The 18,117-nt window shown below is 42.4% G+C and overlaps 1 protein-coding gene across 1 annotated transcript in view; it reads right to left on the bottom strand.

Moving 5' to 3' along the window:
- KIAA0319L (KIAA0319-like ortholog) overlaps positions 1-18,104 on the bottom strand; it is a 137,850-nt gene extending 119,746 nt beyond the window's left edge. Inside the window, exons 1-2 of the mRNA XM_011955345.1 lie at positions 17,884-18,104; positions 15,035-15,204 (exon numbers count right to left, since the gene is read on the bottom strand). Coding sequence (XP_011810735.1) covers positions 15,035-15,176 — 142 coding nt within the window. The 5' untranslated portion in view covers positions 15,177-15,204; positions 17,884-18,104. The remainder of the gene's footprint in view (positions 1-15,034; positions 15,205-17,883) is intronic.
- Positions 18,105-18,117: the final 13 nt, after the last annotated feature.

The following is an 18,117-nucleotide window of genomic DNA, read 5'->3' as shown; positions in this document are numbered from 1 at the left end:
TCTGTGATGGCTAACTCACCATTCAGGGACATTCATAATGCTTTCGCTTCTTAGGGCATTTTACAGTTTCCTTTTGTGATTGGCCAGGGAAGTTCAAGATTTATATACTTGGTGCTTGCTTCATGCTAAGCATTGGAATGGTTCACCTGAGATCCTGAGTAACAAACTTGATGCCAAAAGGGCAGGAGCACCCTAATGCAGATAAGACTTTCAAGTGCTGATGGGCTGGGTGTATCTAACGCCCATGAAATCACCACAGGAACACAGTTCCAACTTGGAGGCAAAGGCTACAGCTATAGCACTCTTTCCACATTTCCAAATAACCTCTCTAACTGCTTATTCAGGAAATGTGGATTATTAAAGGTGAGAGAGAGCACTGGATAGAAAGGAAAACTGGAGATACACCATCTTGTGGACAGGAACTTCACCTACATAATTCTTGGCAGAAGGTTATTCCATTAAGACCAGCTTGAGATATCAAATTGGTCTCCTACATTCCCAGGATTCTGCAAGGAAGACTAGGTCTCTATTGTCATGGCATTACCTTGGGACCCTAGGGAAGCCTCAAACTCCTGGAAGGGAATCTTGATGTCAGCAATGCCATCCCTCTCAAAGGGAATTTCTCTTCCCTAAGAATGGCAAAGGTATTAACAAACTGCAAGCTTCATAAGGGCAGAAACCATATCTATCTTGCTCACCAATGTATTTAGTTTCCTTTTTTTCTTTTTTTCTTGAGACAGTCTCACTGTTGCCCAGGCTGGAGTGCAATAGCGTGATCACGGCTCACTGCAGCCTCGATTTCCTGGGCTCAAGCAATCCTCTTACCTCAGCCTCTCAGCTAGCTGGGACCACAGATGCACACCATCAAACACAGCTAACTTTTTATTATGCTTTTGTTACAGGGTCTCACTATGTTGTCCAGACTGGTCTCAAACTCCTGGCCTCCAATGATCCACCTGCCTCGGCCTCCCAAACTGCTGGGATTACAAGCATGAGCCACTGCACCTAGTCTTACCACTGCATTTCTAATGCCTAGGATAGCAGGCACCTGAGAAATATGTTTGGAAGGAAGGAAGCACAGGACAAACTCTGCAAGCTACTTCTTTTTTGTTTTGTTTTGTTGTTGTCGTTGTTGTTTTGAGATGGAATCTAACTCTGTCACCCAAGCTGGAGTCCGATGGTGCAATCATGGCTCACCACAACGTCTGCCTCCTGGGTTCAAGTGATTCTCCTGCCTCAGCCTCCTGAGTAGCTGGGATTACAGACATGCACTACCATACCTGGCTAATTTTTTTAGTAGAGATGGGGTTTCGCCATGTTGGCCAGGCTGGTTTTGAACTCCTGACCACATGTGATTCACCTGTCTCGGCCTCCCAAAGTACTGGGATTATAGGCGTCAGCCACCGTGCCCAGCCTACAAGCTACTTCTAACCCAAAACCCAAAAGTGTTGTTGAATCAGCCCCAGTCAAAACACTGTCCTGACCAAAGACAGAGCCAACCTGGCCTAGCACAAGGCCTTGCCAAGCATGGGCACATATCAGTATGGGGGGAAGTAAACTAGGGCAGAGAGCAAGGTGGAGTCATGGCAGCAGAACAGAGTCCTCTTTCAGAGGAAATGTTTCCTTAGCTGGGGGAAGAAACAAGTGGCCCATCATGCTCCTCAGTGGCATATTACAATCACGGAAAATTCATAATACAACTCATTCTGTCATGGGCTTCAATTAATCTCAGACCTGTAAAGCTATATGAATAGAGGCCTACTTTCCCTAACAATACAGAAAGGCCAGCTGCCTACCGCATACTTAATAATGTGCAGACAAAGCTCCCACCGGACAGAGGTTTAAAAAGCCAGCAGAGAACTCAACCCTCCTGTCTGCTGGGTCATCTGGCGATTAGACAAAAATTTAACCATATTAAACTTTTATGTTATTGCTAACATTTGCTGAGTTTTATTTATGCACCTGGGAGTAGGCTAAGCTCTTTGCATGAATATTTTATTTAATCCTCACAATCCTGTTAAGAGGTACTGTCATTTCCATTTTATAGATGAAGAACCTGATGGAAAGGTTTCAGTACCAGCACCCAGTACATAATAAAACCAGGACTGAGACTTGTCTGACACCCAAGCCCATGCTCCACACCCTTGGCCACTCTGTCTCCTATCTCCTGCTCAGTTGATGAAAAGGCAGATGGTCCAGACCAATTCTTACAACTTCTCTCTGGAACTTATCCAGTACTATCTGGAGTCAACAGTGGCTACAGGATCTTAACCAAATGGGCTTTTCTCAGGAAAGCTGCTGGAAGAAGGATCAGAAGAAAGTTCAAAAGGCAGGTCCTCAAATCAAGAGCTATCCATTTTGACCCAAACCCTTCACTACTGTTCATCTGAAAATAGGTGTCCACAGGGAAGAGTTGAGGCTTTAAAAAAATAAAAAAGTGTCCAGACACTAACCACACACACAGGTCTTGACGATGTTCCTGCCAGTTCCACACAATGCCTTGAATTAGAAGCTGTTCCAATTACTGAGATTTTTATAAAATCTCCAAAATAAGCCAAAAGGCTATGCTTCGGCCCTGCAATTGTTGTTTGTTTTTATAAACTCCTCTGCTGTTTTATTATTTCCTCCCTTGAGGAATTCCTGAGGAGAATAAATTTAAGACAGTTTTCAGACTGAGTTGGATTTACTACCCAATTATGCTAATTTTCTCATCCCTCTTCATTCTGTCACACAAATGGAGAAGTAAGTTTATATTTGCACAGGTCTTCTAAAGGGCAAACAGAACCCACCAAAATTATAGTTTTCCAAGATAGTAGGATTTAAGATGATTATCTTTCACTGAAGTGTTTAAGCAAGACACAATGATTTAATTTCAGTGAGAGAGAGACCAACTTTAGCAAGTTCTGATTGGCCTTACTTATGTCAGTTAAATCGTGATATAACAAGATCCCAAGATCCCATAGACTTGCTCAATGCTAGCTGAATTTTAGAATCAAAAACCTTGCAGGTTTGTGTTAACAGCCAGAAAACTCTACTTTCCCCCAACTGCCATGTACTCAAGTCATTATCCTACAATCTGAGGAGACAGATTTAGGATTAATAATTTATTACCTTCCTGTACTGCAATGTAGTTAAGAATATAGGACAATTTGGCAGGAGAAAGTTCCTGTTGAAGACTCATTGCTGTAAGATATATTCCATTAGTCATCTGCCTCAGTTTGGGTGCCCAACAGATACATGAAGAGCAGAGATATAATGCCACCTAAAAAGTCTCCTGAAAATGCTTTTCCCCTGAAGATAAAGACCAATGCATGTTCAAAATATATCATTCTCTTAAAGGAAAAAGACACCACTGGCTCTGACTGGTACAACAGAGGCTACAGCCCTCAAAGTAAGGGCAAAGGAGGCAAGTGAGGGCAAGGCCCACAGGTATCTTTTGCCTGCCAGGGACACTTACTTGGGTTCAGGAATACAAGCAAGTATGAGAACAAAAAAAAAGGCAACTAGTGGTAAAGAGACCTCTTGCTAAGGTAGGAGGTGTTTTTGTCCCATCTGCAGTCTCTGTAGAGGTTGAGGGTGATAATTAATCTCTCCCACCTAGAGTCTGGGAATAATTAAAATATGAAGCATGGCAGTTAGGTGCAGATGAAGATCAAAATATTATCTTTATAGTCAGTGATAAGGATGACTGGAGAACATGGCTGAGATGTGTAACCACAAACAGCCTTTATTATACTTTCCTATACTGAATTAAACTTACCTAACTGGACAAAATGCAGGCTGACCTGGCATGGGCAGACCAGCTACAGCATGGCAGTGGGAGAAGATATAAAAATCCTGAAGACTGGGCCAGGTGTGGTGGCTCACGCCTGTAATCCTAGCACTTTGGGAGGCCAAGGCGGGCAGATTGCCTGAGCTCAGGAGTTTGAGACCAGCCTGGGCAACACAGTGAAACCCCGTTTCTACTAAAAATACAAAAAATTAGGCAGGCATGGCAGCATGCACCTGTAGTCCCAGCTACTCAGGAGTCTGAGGCAAGAGAATTGCTTGATCCCAGGAGGTGGAAGTTGCAGTGAGCCGAGATTGTGCCACTGCACTCCAGCCTGGGTGACAGACCGAGACTCCATCTCAAAAGAAAAAAAAAAACAGGCCGGGCGCGGTGGCTCAAGCCTGTAATCCCAGCACTTTGGGAGGCCGAGACGGGCGGATCACGAGGTCAGCAGATCGAGACCATCCTGGCTAACACGGTGAAACCCCATCTCTACTAAAAATACAAAAACTAGCCGGGCAAGGTGGCGGGCACCTGTAGTCCCAGCTACTCGGGAGGCTGAGGCAGGAGAATGGCGTAAACCCGGGAGGCGGAGCTTGCAGTGAGCTGAGATCTGGCCACTGCACTCCAGTCCGGGCGACAGAGCGAGACTCTGCCTCAAAAAAAAAAAAAACAAAAAAACAAAAAAATCCTGAAGACTGGCCACTCCATACAATAGGATTATTTTCTAATCTCATCAATCAGAAACATCACTCTGCCACTCATGGAGTGAATAAGAGAAAAAGCAGAGGATATAGCAAAAATTACTCCCCAAAACTTGTTCCCTCCTGGGGAGTGAAGTGCCCACTTAACAGGCTGAGGTTGAAAAACAGAGCAGGAAAGAATGATGTTCCATAACATGTATATTCCAAGGTGCATTATCTTTAATCCAACAAACCTTTATTGCTACCTACTACAGCAGGTATAGTGCTAGATGCTAGAGATGTAACTATAAGTAAAACAGTTTCATGCAATAAACAACTAATCAAGGCAGACTTCTGCTCAAGGCCATAATGGAGTAGTTGATACCAGACTCACCGTCCTGCCGTAAACAACTACAAAACTGGACAGAAGATACAATCCAACTGTTTTTAGTCAGGCGATAACAGGCAGGGCAAGGTTGCAATCCTGAGAAGGCAAACCTGAAGTGAAACCATAACTGCCCAGCTGTATATTAAGCAACAATTTCCCAACCATGACATAGGAAGCTGGAACCCAAACAGAACACATGGGTCTCTCACTGAGCCCAGGAAGCAGACATGTGAATTTGGCTAGAAGGTGAGGAGTGAGAATTTGAGAGGAAGGAGCTGTGAAGAAAGGGGGCCCCAGAAGCCCAGTGGGAAGGTCCCCTGCCAGTCCGTGGCTGGACTATAAAGGCATGAGGCAAGACCACATGATGTTTATTAATTAGATGGTAGATGCTACAGGGCTGAGAGGGAGACTCACTAGAGGTCAAGTAGTGCCCTCTAGGGGGGCAAGAGGAGCATGTTGGAACTCTGGCCCTGCCAGAGTGAAGAGTGAAGCAATCACATTGATGCCATATACCAGCAGAGACGCCAGAAAGGCCTCACCTTAGGAGTAAGGACTACACTCTAGAGCAAAACCTGTTCTGAACCTTTCCTCACAAAGCCTAAGGCCACACAGAGTATAACATGGTATAATCAGAGAGAGATGCACAGACATTATGAGAACATTACAGAAGTCCACACCAGGGGTCTCAGGGAAAGCATGACAAAGCTTATGTTTACCTGAATTGGAACACATCAGGCAGAATGGTAATGCCATATGCAGAGAAATGGAGCCTTCTACATAGAAATGTGAGATGAACTGTGACATGCATGTGAAGGAGAGAAAGTAATAGAGAATGACTCAGGTGACCGGGCGCAGTGGCTCACACCTGTAACCCCAGCACTTTGGGAGGGTGAGGCAGGTGGATCATTTGAGATCAGGAGTTGAGACCAGCCTGGCCAACATGGTGAAACCCTGTCTGTAGTAAAAATACAAAAATTAGCCAGGCATGGTGGCAGGTGCCTGTAATCCCAGTTACTCAAGAGGCTGAGGCAGGAAAATCGCTTGAACCTGAGAGGCAGAGGTTGCAGTGAGCCAAGATCACGCCACTGTGCTCCAGCCTGGGCAACAAAGCAAGACTCAGCCTTGAAAAAAAAAAAAAAATGACTCAGGGATTTCTACCTCAGAATATGGCTAGAGGTGGTCTTTTCATGGTTATAGGGAATAAAGGAGAAGAAAGGGGGGTAAAAGATCACAGGTTCAGTTTCACTATACTAAGTTAGAGGCAGCCGTGAGACATCTTGGCTGGAGATGTGCGACATACAGATGGCTAAGTGGTCTGGAGCTCAGGAATAGTTATAAATTTGGAAGCAGTGAGCACATAGGTTACAAGTGAGGAAAAGAGTAAGATTGCCCAGGGAGAGCACAAGTGGGACAAAAAAGGGTTGAAACAGAACCCTGACAAACAAAAGACGTAAGGGAGAGAAGGCAGTGGGGGAAAAATAATTAGAAAGTGCCAGGCATTGTCTAGGAGGAGGACAAAACAAAGCATGGTGTAACTCAAGGCACGTGAGGAAATGGTCTCAAGACGGTAAACAAAGGTGTCAAATGCAGCAGAGATGTTAAGTAAGGTAAGAAGTAAAGGTGTCCAACTAGGAAGATCAATAGTTACCCTGGCAAAAGCCAAGGTTTGGGCAGAAGCCAGACCTTACTGAATTGAGAAGACAAAGGTGGGAGAATGGAAACAGCAAATGTGGTCTACTCTTTCAGAAAGCTTCACTGACTGCAAAGATCAAATCAGGGAACTGGACAGCAATCTTTCATGAAGAACAGTGCCTGCCTCAATAAATATTTATTGACTGGGTAAGTAATTTTAAAAATGAACAAAATAATGGAGAAATCTATACCCTTCTAGTTGTTTCCCTAGTTCTTGTCTCTTACTGTGTCAGTCTGTCCATCTATAAACTGAATATGTATTAGGCCCAAGCCAAGTTCCATTTCCTCCACGAAGCTTTCCTTGATTTTTCTAACCTTCAACACCTTCTCTACTATAATAAAAAAGATGAACAATAACAAGTGTTGGCAAGGATGCAGAGAAACTGGAACCCCCATACATTACTGGTGGAAATGTAAAATGGTGCAGCTGCTGTAGAAAACAGTTTCTCAAAAAAGTTAAACCAAGAGTTACCATATCATCCAGCAATTCCACTCCTATATATAAATATATATGTGAAATTTTATATATAAAATTATACATATATAAATAGTGGAATTGCTGGATCATATATACATTATTACATATATTATATATAAATAGTGGAATTGCTGGATCATATATATGTAATATATATGTGATATGTATGTAATATACATATTTGATATGTATGTGTAATATATAATATATGTGATATGTAATATATGTGATCATATGTAATACATATGATCCAGCAAGTCCACTATTTATATGTAATATATACATATATAATATACACATATGATTATATATAATCCAGCAATTCCACTATATATACATTTATTTTATATAATATGTGTATTTGTTTGTATTTATAAATGTTATATAACATTTATATATTATATAAATGTATATATAGAATATATATTTTAATATAGTGTAATTGGTACATATATAGTGGAGTGGAATTGCATATATATGTAATACATATATATACATGATCCAGCAATTGCACTATTTATATATAAATACATGTATTTATCTATATATACAGATACCCAAGAAAATTAAAAACATATGTTCACACAAAAATGTATACATAAATGTTAAGAGCAACATTGTTCATAATAGCCAAAAAGTAGAAAAAACCCAATGTCCATCAACTGATGAATGGATAAACAAAATGTGGCACATCCATAAAACAGAATATTATTCAGCCATAAAAAGAAACCAAGTACTGATACCTCCTAGGATATGGGTGAACCTTGGAAATATTATGCTAAATGAAATAAGCCACATGCAAAAGGCCACGTATTGCAAGATTCCACTTATGAAATGTCCAGAATAGGCAAATCCATAGAGTCAGAAAGCAGATTTGTGGTTTCTGGTAGCTGGGGGAGGAGAGGATAGGGGGTGACTGCTAATGGGTACAGGGCTTCTTCTAGGGGTGAGAACAAAGTTCTGGAATTAGACAGTGCTATATCTCAATTTTTAAAAACTTCTTGGCCAGGTGCAGTGGCTCACACCTGTAATCCCAGCACTCTGGGAGGCCAAGGTGGGTAGATTGCTCAAGGCCAGGAGTTTGACACCAGCCTGGCCAACATGGCAAAACCCCATCTCCACTAAAAATACAAAACTTAGCCAGGTGTGGTGGTGCACCCCTGTAGTCCCAGCAACTCGGAAGGCTGGGGCACAAGAATTGCTTGAACCCGGGAGGCAGAGGTTGCAGTGAGCTGAGATCGTACCACTGCAGTCCAGCCTGGGCCACAGAGTGTGACTGTCTCAAAAAAAAAAAACAAAAAAAAAACTTCCTCTAATCTCTTTACTACAGAACACCTAAATTCTACCCATCTCTTTAGGACTACCTCTACTTGTTCGTATTGAGTGAAATCACTGAGAGGTTCCTTGAAGACAGAGTCTCATCAACTTTCTCCTGGACTGTTTGATTAACATCCTAATGGATACCCTAACCTCTAAGCCTGATCTCCCTGCCTCTTCCATTCATCTCCATCTCGACAATTATCATTCTTCTACACTACTGTAAAAATTATCCAGAAATTTACCAGTATTATAGTATATTTAATACAGTATTAATACAGTTTTATATTTAATACTAGTATTAAACTATTATAGTGTTTGCCTTAAGAGGTGCACAAGACAAATCCCTGGGGCATGAAAGGAAAATATTAGACTTCTTCATATTTGCTTCTGTCGATCCCTTTAAAATTTTGTTTTTGGCATCTCTTACATACACTTAAGACATTATTAGTACAAAATTACATGCTATAATGTGTAAATATATATACAGGGGTACACTCTCAATTTTTCAATGGATTAAAGTGCATCATGAAAAAAAATTTATAGACCATCTACCTAAAAAGATTAAAACTGAAGCTTCTTGCCGGGCGCGGTGGCTCACGCCTGTAATCCCAGCACTTTGGGAGGCCGAGGCAGGCGGATCACAAGGTCAGGCAATCGAGACCACAGTGAAACCCCATCGCTACTAAAAATACAAAAAATTAGCCAGGCGCGGTGGCAGGCGCCTGTAGTCCCAGCTACTCAGGAGGCTGAGGCAGGAGAATTGCATGAACCCGGGAGGCAGAGCCTGCAGTGAGCCGAGATCGCGCCACAGCACTCCAGCCTGGGCGACAGAGCTAGACTCTGTCTCAAAAAAAAAAAACAAAAAAAACTGAAGCTTCTTAACATGAAGCTTCATGCTAAGTCACAAAGGATCTCGTATGTGACCTAGCCACCACCTACCTCTTCTGGAGCTGCCAAACCAGCTTTGCTCTTTATATTCCAGTAGTGTTAAACTGTTTGTGGAGTTTCTTCTATATACCACGCTGTTTCACTTTTGTGCCTTTGCTCTTGTATTCCCATTGCATGGGAATACCCTTTGAATCCTTCAAATTCAACCTTCACAACTCTGTTCAGGCATCAGCTTCTCTAGAAAGAACTCCTTCGAGTACCCTCTTTGCCTCCAAGCTAAATGCTTCTCCTATGGTTCCAGTAGCACTCTGTGCGTTGCATCTTTTTTTTTTTTTTTTTTTGAGAGACAAGGTCTCCCTCTATCCCCACACTGGACTACAGTGACATGATCATAGCTCACTGCAGTCTTGAACTCCTGGGCTCAGGTGATCCTCTCATCTCAGCCTCTCGAGTAGCTAGGACTACAGGTGCCCACCACCACACCCGGCTAATTTTTATTTTTTATTTGTGTAGAGATGAGGTCTATGTTGTCCAGGCTGGTCTTGAACTCCTGGCCTCGGGTGATCCTCCTGCCTCAGCCTCTCAAAGTGCTAAGATAAGCCAATGCACCTGGCCTCTACCTTTTCACTTGCCACTGGCAGTTATTCCAGGGAAAGGACTGTACTGTACTAATCTTTATTATCCTGGTGCCTAGCCTAGAAGCAGACTCCTAGTAAGTTCTCAAAAAATGTTCTGAATTGAATAATGTTTCTCTGTACTCAAAATACATATTAACTAACTGTATAATCTCCTTCCCAGAGGTAGGGAAATGTCAGTACAAGTTTTCCTAGCCAGTTGTTAGCTTTGGGCCTAAGGACATTAACTTCAGTGATTCTCCTTGTTTTAGATTTCTAGGGCCAATTAGGTCCTTGCATCCCCCACAAACATGCACACATAACTCTTTAGATGTATACATTCTTTCTTTGTATGTGTTAATATATTTGTTAAGATTTTAGTCAATTTTGTTGGTCCCAAAGTGTCTCCTTAAAGTGCTTTGGGACCAACAAAATTGGTCCCAAATTATTGTGTCTCCTTAAAGTGCCTTTCCATACCTCTGCTCTGATTGTGTTGTTGTTAAAGCTTAATTTTTAAGGAACAATTCCCTTATTGGTAATTTATTATTCAGTCAACAAATATTTTATGCATCTACTATGTGCCAAGCCCTTGGTACCCGCTAAGAATACCCAGCAAAACTAAAAGAGGCAACATGTCTGCTCTCAAGAAGCTGACAATCTATTGTAGGAATTTCCAAACTCCTGAGATCACTTCCTGTTAGTCTCCAGATGAGAATCCCCAGGTCCAAAATGCTATTTTTCAAGCCACTTAACAATAAAATTAAACAGAAAAATAGCCATTCAATGGCACACAAGGAAAACATAGACAGACCATCTTTTATCAAATTGTAATCGATGCTCTCAGCAATCAATGCTTTCTAACAGTAGGGCCTCGGCACCGAACCCAAAAGTGGAAATACAAAAGCTCACCATGTATAAGTCAACAGCTGCCTGGGGCTCTACCAAAGATGGAGCAAACGGGAAACGGGAGTGAAGGATAAGTGGGAAACGGGAGTGAAGGATAACTGCAGAGCTGCCTTAATTTGGTTAGTTTTTCAGAAATAATCCATGAGCTAAATAACAGCAGGAATCAAGAATGTATTTTATCTGGAAAAAAAGTAAACACTCAGGTAAACACTGAGTGAACTCATGAGTAGAGAAATACTGACTCAGGCTCCCACGGATAGGTTTTTGTTGTTATTATTTTGTTGTTGCTTTTTCAAGTAGGTTGTTTTCCCCCTTATATAAAAAGGTATACAAGTATACCAAAGAAAGGCCTGGAAAACACAGAAAAATATAAAGAGATAATAATTCCTCTAGTCAAAAAAATACATAAATATTTAGTTGTACATCTTGTTTCAGACTGTTTTCTATTACATAACTTTTTCTTCTTTTCACAAAATTGACACCATGTTGAATATGTGGTTGCATAACTTGATTTTATCATTTAATATTAGGAGCATTTTCCCGTGTACTTTTTTTTTTTACAATTACTAAACATTTTTTAATTCTAAAGAGACAGGGCCTCACTATGTTGCCGACTGGTCTCAAACTCTTAGGCTCAAGCAATCCTCCCATCTTGGCCCCCTGAGTAGCTGGGACTAGAGACGTGTGCCACCACACCAGTTTTTCTTTTAAAATATGAATTTTAAGACTCGATAATATCCTACCATGTGGAGATGGCAAAGATTCCACCACGCTCCTATAATCAAGCAGGTTTTAGCAATATTTTGCAGCACAGAATAAATGAGTGTTGATGAGAGCTCTCATTCACAACTATCTAAATGTATCCTTCAGATAAATTCTTAAATGAAGAATTGAGTCAAAAATATGAATTTCTTTTAGGGCTCTTGATATTTTATGCCAAGAAGTTCTCTGTTCAAACTCGTCAGCACTGTATGAGGACAACCACATCACCCCTTGGCAGCACTAGATATTTTTACTTTAATCTTCATCAATATGACAGATTTAAAAGGATATTTCATTTTAAACTGTAGTTTTGATTGGTAATGAGAATGAACATTTTAAATACGCTCATTTTAATTTCTTATTTATGGCACTCTGTTTATGCCTTTTCTTTTTTCTTTTTTTCTTTTTTTTTTTTTTTAGATGGAGTCTCGCTCTGTTGGCCAGGCTGGAGTGCTGTGGTGTGGTTATGGCTCACTGCAACCTCCACCTCCTGGGTTCTAGCAATTCTCCTGCCTCAGACTCCTGAGTAGCTGGGATTACATGTGCACACCATCACGTCTGGCTAATTTTTTGTGTTTTTAGTAGAGACAGGGTTTCACCATGTTGGTCAGGCTGGTCTTGAACTCCTAACCTCAGGTGATCCACCCACCTCGGCCTCCCAAGGTGCTGGGATTACAGGCATGAGCCAACACGCCCAGCCCTATTTATTTTTTCTATTAGGATATTCCTTTAACAAGAAAAATGGGAAGGAGCTCCAATTAAATCAAAGTATATAACAAATATGTCTGTCACATGTTGCTTGCATGTTCCCTCAATGTGAACACACATTTGAACATACATGGCTCTTGATCTTTTAATTTCCATGGTAAAAGTTCCAAATTTTTCTAAAATAGATCTGGCATAACCTAATCCCCCCTAGAACTACTCCTAACACCACCACCTTGGCACTTCTATACTTAATTAGGGTGCTGTTTTTAAGCATCAAGCTCAAGGTTACTAAAGACTTGCACAATGAACCTACAATGCTGTGTTTAAGCAAGTGCTAGATTGGAAAGCACAGAAAGACTTGGAATTGCTTCTTCATCCTCTGTACTTTGAATCTCTCAAATAACAAGCTGCTTACCACGGTACTTGGTAAAAAAAAAAAAATTGCCGCCGGGTATGGTGGCTCATGCCTGTAATCCCAGCACTTTGGGAGGCTGAGGCGGGCAGATCATGAGGTCAAAAAATGGAGACCATCCTGGCCAACATGGTGAAACCCTGTCTCTACTAAAGATACAAAAGTTAGCTGGGTGTGGTGGCGGGCACCTGTAGTCCCAGCTACTCGGGAGGGTGAGGCAGGAGAATCACTTGAACCCGGGAGGTGGAGGTTGCAGTGAGCAGAGACAGCGCCACCGTACTCCAGCCTGGCAGCAGAGTAAGACTCCGTTTCAAAAAAAAAAAAAAATTGCCTTTGGTCCTCAAAAACATCACCTGTGGTCGGAAGGCAGAGTACCAGAAGAGAAAGGGTATGAGCTCTACAGTGGACAAACCTGGGTTTAGAATCCTAGCTCCATCATGTTCTTGCTATGTAACCTTGGTCAAGTCATTTTGCCTCTCTAGGCCTCAATTTCCTTATCTATAAAACGAGAAGAAAACGATCTGTTTTAGGGTTATCATGAAGATTAAATGAGATAAGGTATGTAACGTTTATAATTAGGAGTCTGGTATGTGGTAGGTGTGCTTCAAAAAATGTAAATTTACACCAGGCATGGTGGTTGGTGCCAGCAATCCCAGCTATCCAGTAGGCCAAGGTTGCAGGATCGACTGAAGCCAGGAGTTCAAGACTAACCTGGGCAAAATAGCAAGACCCCCCATCTCTAAAAAAAATGTAAAAATTAGCCAGGCAGATGGGTGCAGTGGCTCACGTCTGTAATCTCAGCACTTTGGGAAGTAAAGGCATGCAGATCACTTAAGGTCAGGAGTCTGAGACCAGCATGGCCAACATGGCAAAACCCTATCTCTACTAAAATATAAAAATTATAAAATATAAAAATTAGCCGGGTGTGATAGTAGGCGCCTGTAATTCCAGCTACTCGGGAGGCTGAGGCAGGAGAATTGCTTGAACCCGGGAGGCAGAGTCTGCAGTGAGCCGAGATTGTGCCACTGCACTCCAGCCTAGGTGACGGAGTGACACTGTCTCAAAAATAAAAATAAAAATAAATTAGCCAGGCATACTAGCTCATGCCTGGAAGCTGAGGCAAGAGGACAGCTTGAGCCCAGGAGTTTGAGGCTGCAGGCAGCTATGGTCGCACCACTGTACTCCAGCCTGGGCAACAAGAACCCATCTCTTTTTTTAAAAAAAGTGATTTTTTCCCTACTCTGATGGTGCTAAATCAATTCCTTATTTAATTCTAACGATCTTATATAAAATGTTGACCTGAAATAGTCAGCTGTCCCAGCAAAGCATCATCTGGGGTAAAAAAAAAAAAAAAAAAAAAACATGTAGATCAGCTTTCTGTCAAGTGCAACTTCCACTGCTACAATTATGTAATCATCAACCACCACTGCAAGACAACAAAAACCTCAAAGCTAATGTTACTGAAATTGCTAAATACAGTAATTACTACGGTTTCAAAATCATGACCACCAACTCCCTTAGGAAAGCAACAGAAATCTTTGTAATTATAAGGGGAAATGGCTGATTAGTTATCCCAGACAGTGGTCACTACAGCAAAAGGTTTTTGGTCACTGGCCAGAATGGCAGCATACTCAGAAATCTTTCTCAAACTGCTGTTTTCTCACAATCATACTATGAAAGCAATAATATCAACAAAAGAAAGGAAGGAAGGAAGGAAGGAAGGAAGGAAGGAAGGAAGGAAGGAAGGAAGGGGGCTAGCTAGCTAGCTTTCTCCTTTGAAATTTAGTCTTCTTGGCACTGATTCCTGGCAAGAGGCTTTACCCTGGTGAAATAACCTCTAGGAGGAAAACATAGTCTACAAAATCTATCAACATAGCCCCTTTCTATGGAAAAAGTAAGGAACGCATTTTTCCCATAAGTGTAGGTTCCTTTAGGAAAGGAAAGGAAGTTCAAGGCCAGCCAGGGCAATAGCAAGACTAAGCACCCATGTTGAGTGCTGTGCTACACGCTTTAATTATACTATCCCTCAAATCAAACTATGAGGTAGATATGATCCTTCCTCAAAGATAACAGGTAATTTGCTCAAGGTTTTACACTCATTAGGTAGAAATATCCAGTTCCAGGGCCCAGATCTGTCCAACTTTGAAACCTTTTTATTTTCAATAAACTTTTATCAAGTCTTAAAACGGTTGTGCCAATTCTCCCTTATGAAAAAGAATCCAGTTTAAATTCTGGTTCCAAAACAAAACAAATAAATAAACCCAACAGACTGAGTATTCACCAAAAGGATGACCATTTCTGTCAATTAGCAGATTGCTTTTCTGTCTCCTAACAGTCCTTAAAATGAACTGAGGGACCCACAAGAAGTGCTCTTTTCTTAAAAAAAAATCTTAAATCTATAAATAAAATGGTACCTGTTGACAACCACAGAACACTGAAGCAAAAGCAAGTATAAAACAGGTACAGGCTTCTCAACCACTTCGCAGATGTCTGCCAATAATATCCTGATAAAATCCAGGAAGCAGGACTTGGCTTGACTCCCAGCCGCTTCTCCATGGCCTTCCAGACAGGCAGAACCAGTACACTAGAAGGACAGAAAGAGAAGAAATTACATGCCAAGTAATTAATAATTAATTCCTGGAAATGTGGAAAGCTAGAGAATGTGACAGATTAGGGGAAAGAAAAATTTCAAGTTTGCCTTTAATGGCTCAACCCTGCCTGTAAATTTTAAACTTGGGCTTTGAGGTAGCCTATAATTAGCACAATAACAACACAGCAAGGGATGTGAAATGAATCCACTGAAAACTGAAACTTTATATTCCTTTTTTTTTAAATCTAACAGTAAATCACCTATGTGGTAGAATGGAAAGAGCAACAGCCCACAGACAAGAAGATCTGAGTTTTAGTTGCAGTTCTGTTACTAACAGCTTTGTGACTTTGACCACACACACTTTCTTACTTTTGAGGAGAAGAGGTTGCACCCTCAGAGGTAAAGTAACCTGAGGATTACGTCTGGCCCAGTATTTTTAAAATTTCTGAACACAAATGTCTTTAGGCAGGGCATGCACTCTCCAGTCTGCTACTGTCCCCACCCACCACTATTATTATGAAAATCTATTCAATTTACACCTCAATGCTATCCACCCCAATCCCTGCATTCAACAAATACTTATGTCAGGCACTATGCTGGCTACACCAGAATCTAGGGGCTGGATGATTTAGGTCTCTTCCAGCAGAAAAACTCATTTACCATAAATTTCTTCCCTCTTATAAAGCTTTGCCATATTGTCTAAACTAGTACGTAAATACTGGCAACATTATGAGGGTTGACTGAGTTCTGAAGAAGCAATTCAAAAACTTCTGTCCAACTACGTATCTGTCATCTACATCCAGCAAATGACAGGCTGGCAACCCCTAATTCCTATCCATGGCCAGCATACAGGGAGATCAGCATTGCCTGGGCTGGATACCAATGCTGACTAATACCAGGAAACGGACACAGACATACACACAGCTGCAAAACTAAGGTGCAGCCCACCCAAGAAAACGCTTTCGCAGAACCACACGCATCTGAAGGACTTCATCGTTCTCATTCACTTCCATCCATTCCTACTTCTAGTTGTTTTGTAGTTGTATTTCAGGGAGCAGGGGGCAGAAAGGAGGTGTGTGGGCCACAGACATGTTCAAGAGATTATGAAATGGAGCCTAAGTTAGAAAGTACATCCAGCAACTTCTCTAGCCTCCCAAGACGGAACGAGTGAGTATGCATGTGTGTGTGTATGTGTGTGTATGAATCTTACCCAACACATTTCTGCCTACCACAAAAGGATTTAAAACTCAAGGTGACTCAACAGCTGTCATCAATAGCCTGACAGGTAGGTGGGAGAAGCAGAAAAGAAATGAATAGCTTTTGAAAAATGGAGTAATAAACACCATTGGACTAACAATCTGATTAGAAGTGCAATGTCTAACAAATCCTGCATAAGAGAAAGGCAGAGTTAATTTCATTTGAACTCCTAACCAGTCATTCCTCTGAAACCTGTAATTGCCTAAGAGCACAAATCACTGCTAGGGTCCAGTTAAAGGCTTGCTGACCAAAGGCAAGAACAACAACACGTCACCAAGATCCAAATTGTTTGTTATTGAATCAAAGGGTAACAACCCAGGGAGAGAACACACACCCCCACAATACTTGACAAATGAAAATCTAGAAAAGCTCACAATAGTTCTGGCATTTAGGGCGTTACAAGTACACCCAAAATAAAAGCACTCTCTGTTGCAGCAGCTGTTCAGACAGAGCAGGGGGTAATGTTTACTTAATACTTCAGGTTGATGGGGGACGTATCATAGTTCAGTCTGTCAACTACATACGTGGAACTCCATTTATGTACACAGCGATAAGATATGTTTGAACAACGACGGAGCACGTCTGAAATAGCCTATTCAGTTGGTATGAGTAATCGAGAATAAAGCTCTTTTTTAAAAAGTCTCAGATATTTGGGAAAGTTACAGAACAGGCTGCCATGAATAGCTTTGCTTATATTTGCAGACATTGTTTTCCAAATAGCTGGAAAAATGAACAGATTGTTCTGGGAGGTCGTCTTTTCAATTTGTTCCTAGTTTTCAGTCTGCTAATCACAGACGAGAGCACAAGGAGAGTCAGCTAATGTTCTTCACTAACTGCAACTGCTGTCAGTTGGACACAACCACTATGACACCAGAAGCCAAAGCGTTCCTGGAATCCCGCCAGAGGTTATCAATTTTGACTTCCTTCATTTCACCTTTGTGCTCACTGCAGCCACTACAGGACCCTCTGTAGGGCATAATTTTCAAAATCCTGGATGAGGCAGGTTTCACATTATAATGGACACATCGTGCTCAACCCCGTCCCCTCTTTATTCTGCATCAACTTTCTATCTCTGTGGGGAGACCAAAGATCAGAGACAGCAACTAAAGGCTAGGCTGCAGAGGTCGAAGGTGGAAGAAGGACGGCAGCGTCCCGAACCCTGGCTGTCTGCCTGGCTGTCAGGGGATGGAGGGAGCTGCATGACTAGGCCCGGGCCCGAGAGAGGCGGGGTTCAAGCCTGCGACCCAAGCTGCGCACCTGCAAGGCCAGAAGCAGCTGGCTGCCCTGGCCGAGCCAGGGGCGCCACCTCCGGACCCAACATCCGGCCAGCGCACCCGCTGGCATCGCCCGTCCCGCTTGCCCCTCCCCTGAGCCCATGGTCCCCGGCCTGGCAGCCAGCCGCCCCCGGCAACCTACCGGGGCTCAGGGCCACATAGCGCGGCCCCGGCTCTCGGCGGCCTCCGCCTCCTCCTGGTCCATGGGCTCGGGGAACCCCAACCTTCGCTCCCCTCACCCGGAGGAGGAGGAAGAGGAAGAAGGTAGTGCGGGCTCCCCACCCGGACAGCTACCTCTCGCCTCAGCCTCCCTGGACAGCGACGGCGGCCGGAAACGCCGCCTCCTCCCACCTCCTCGGGACCGACCCGGAAACAC

This window comes from Colobus angolensis, unplaced genomic scaffold, assembly GCF_000951035.1.
Source record: "Colobus angolensis palliatus isolate OR3802 unplaced genomic scaffold, Cang.pa_1.0 Scaffold4, whole genome shotgun sequence".
In the NCBI taxonomy this organism is placed as follows: Eukaryota; Metazoa; Chordata; class Mammalia; order Primates; family Cercopithecidae; genus Colobus; species Colobus angolensis.
The sequence above is the reverse complement of the archived record's forward strand: the minus strand, read 5'-3'. Positions and strand labels throughout refer to the sequence as shown.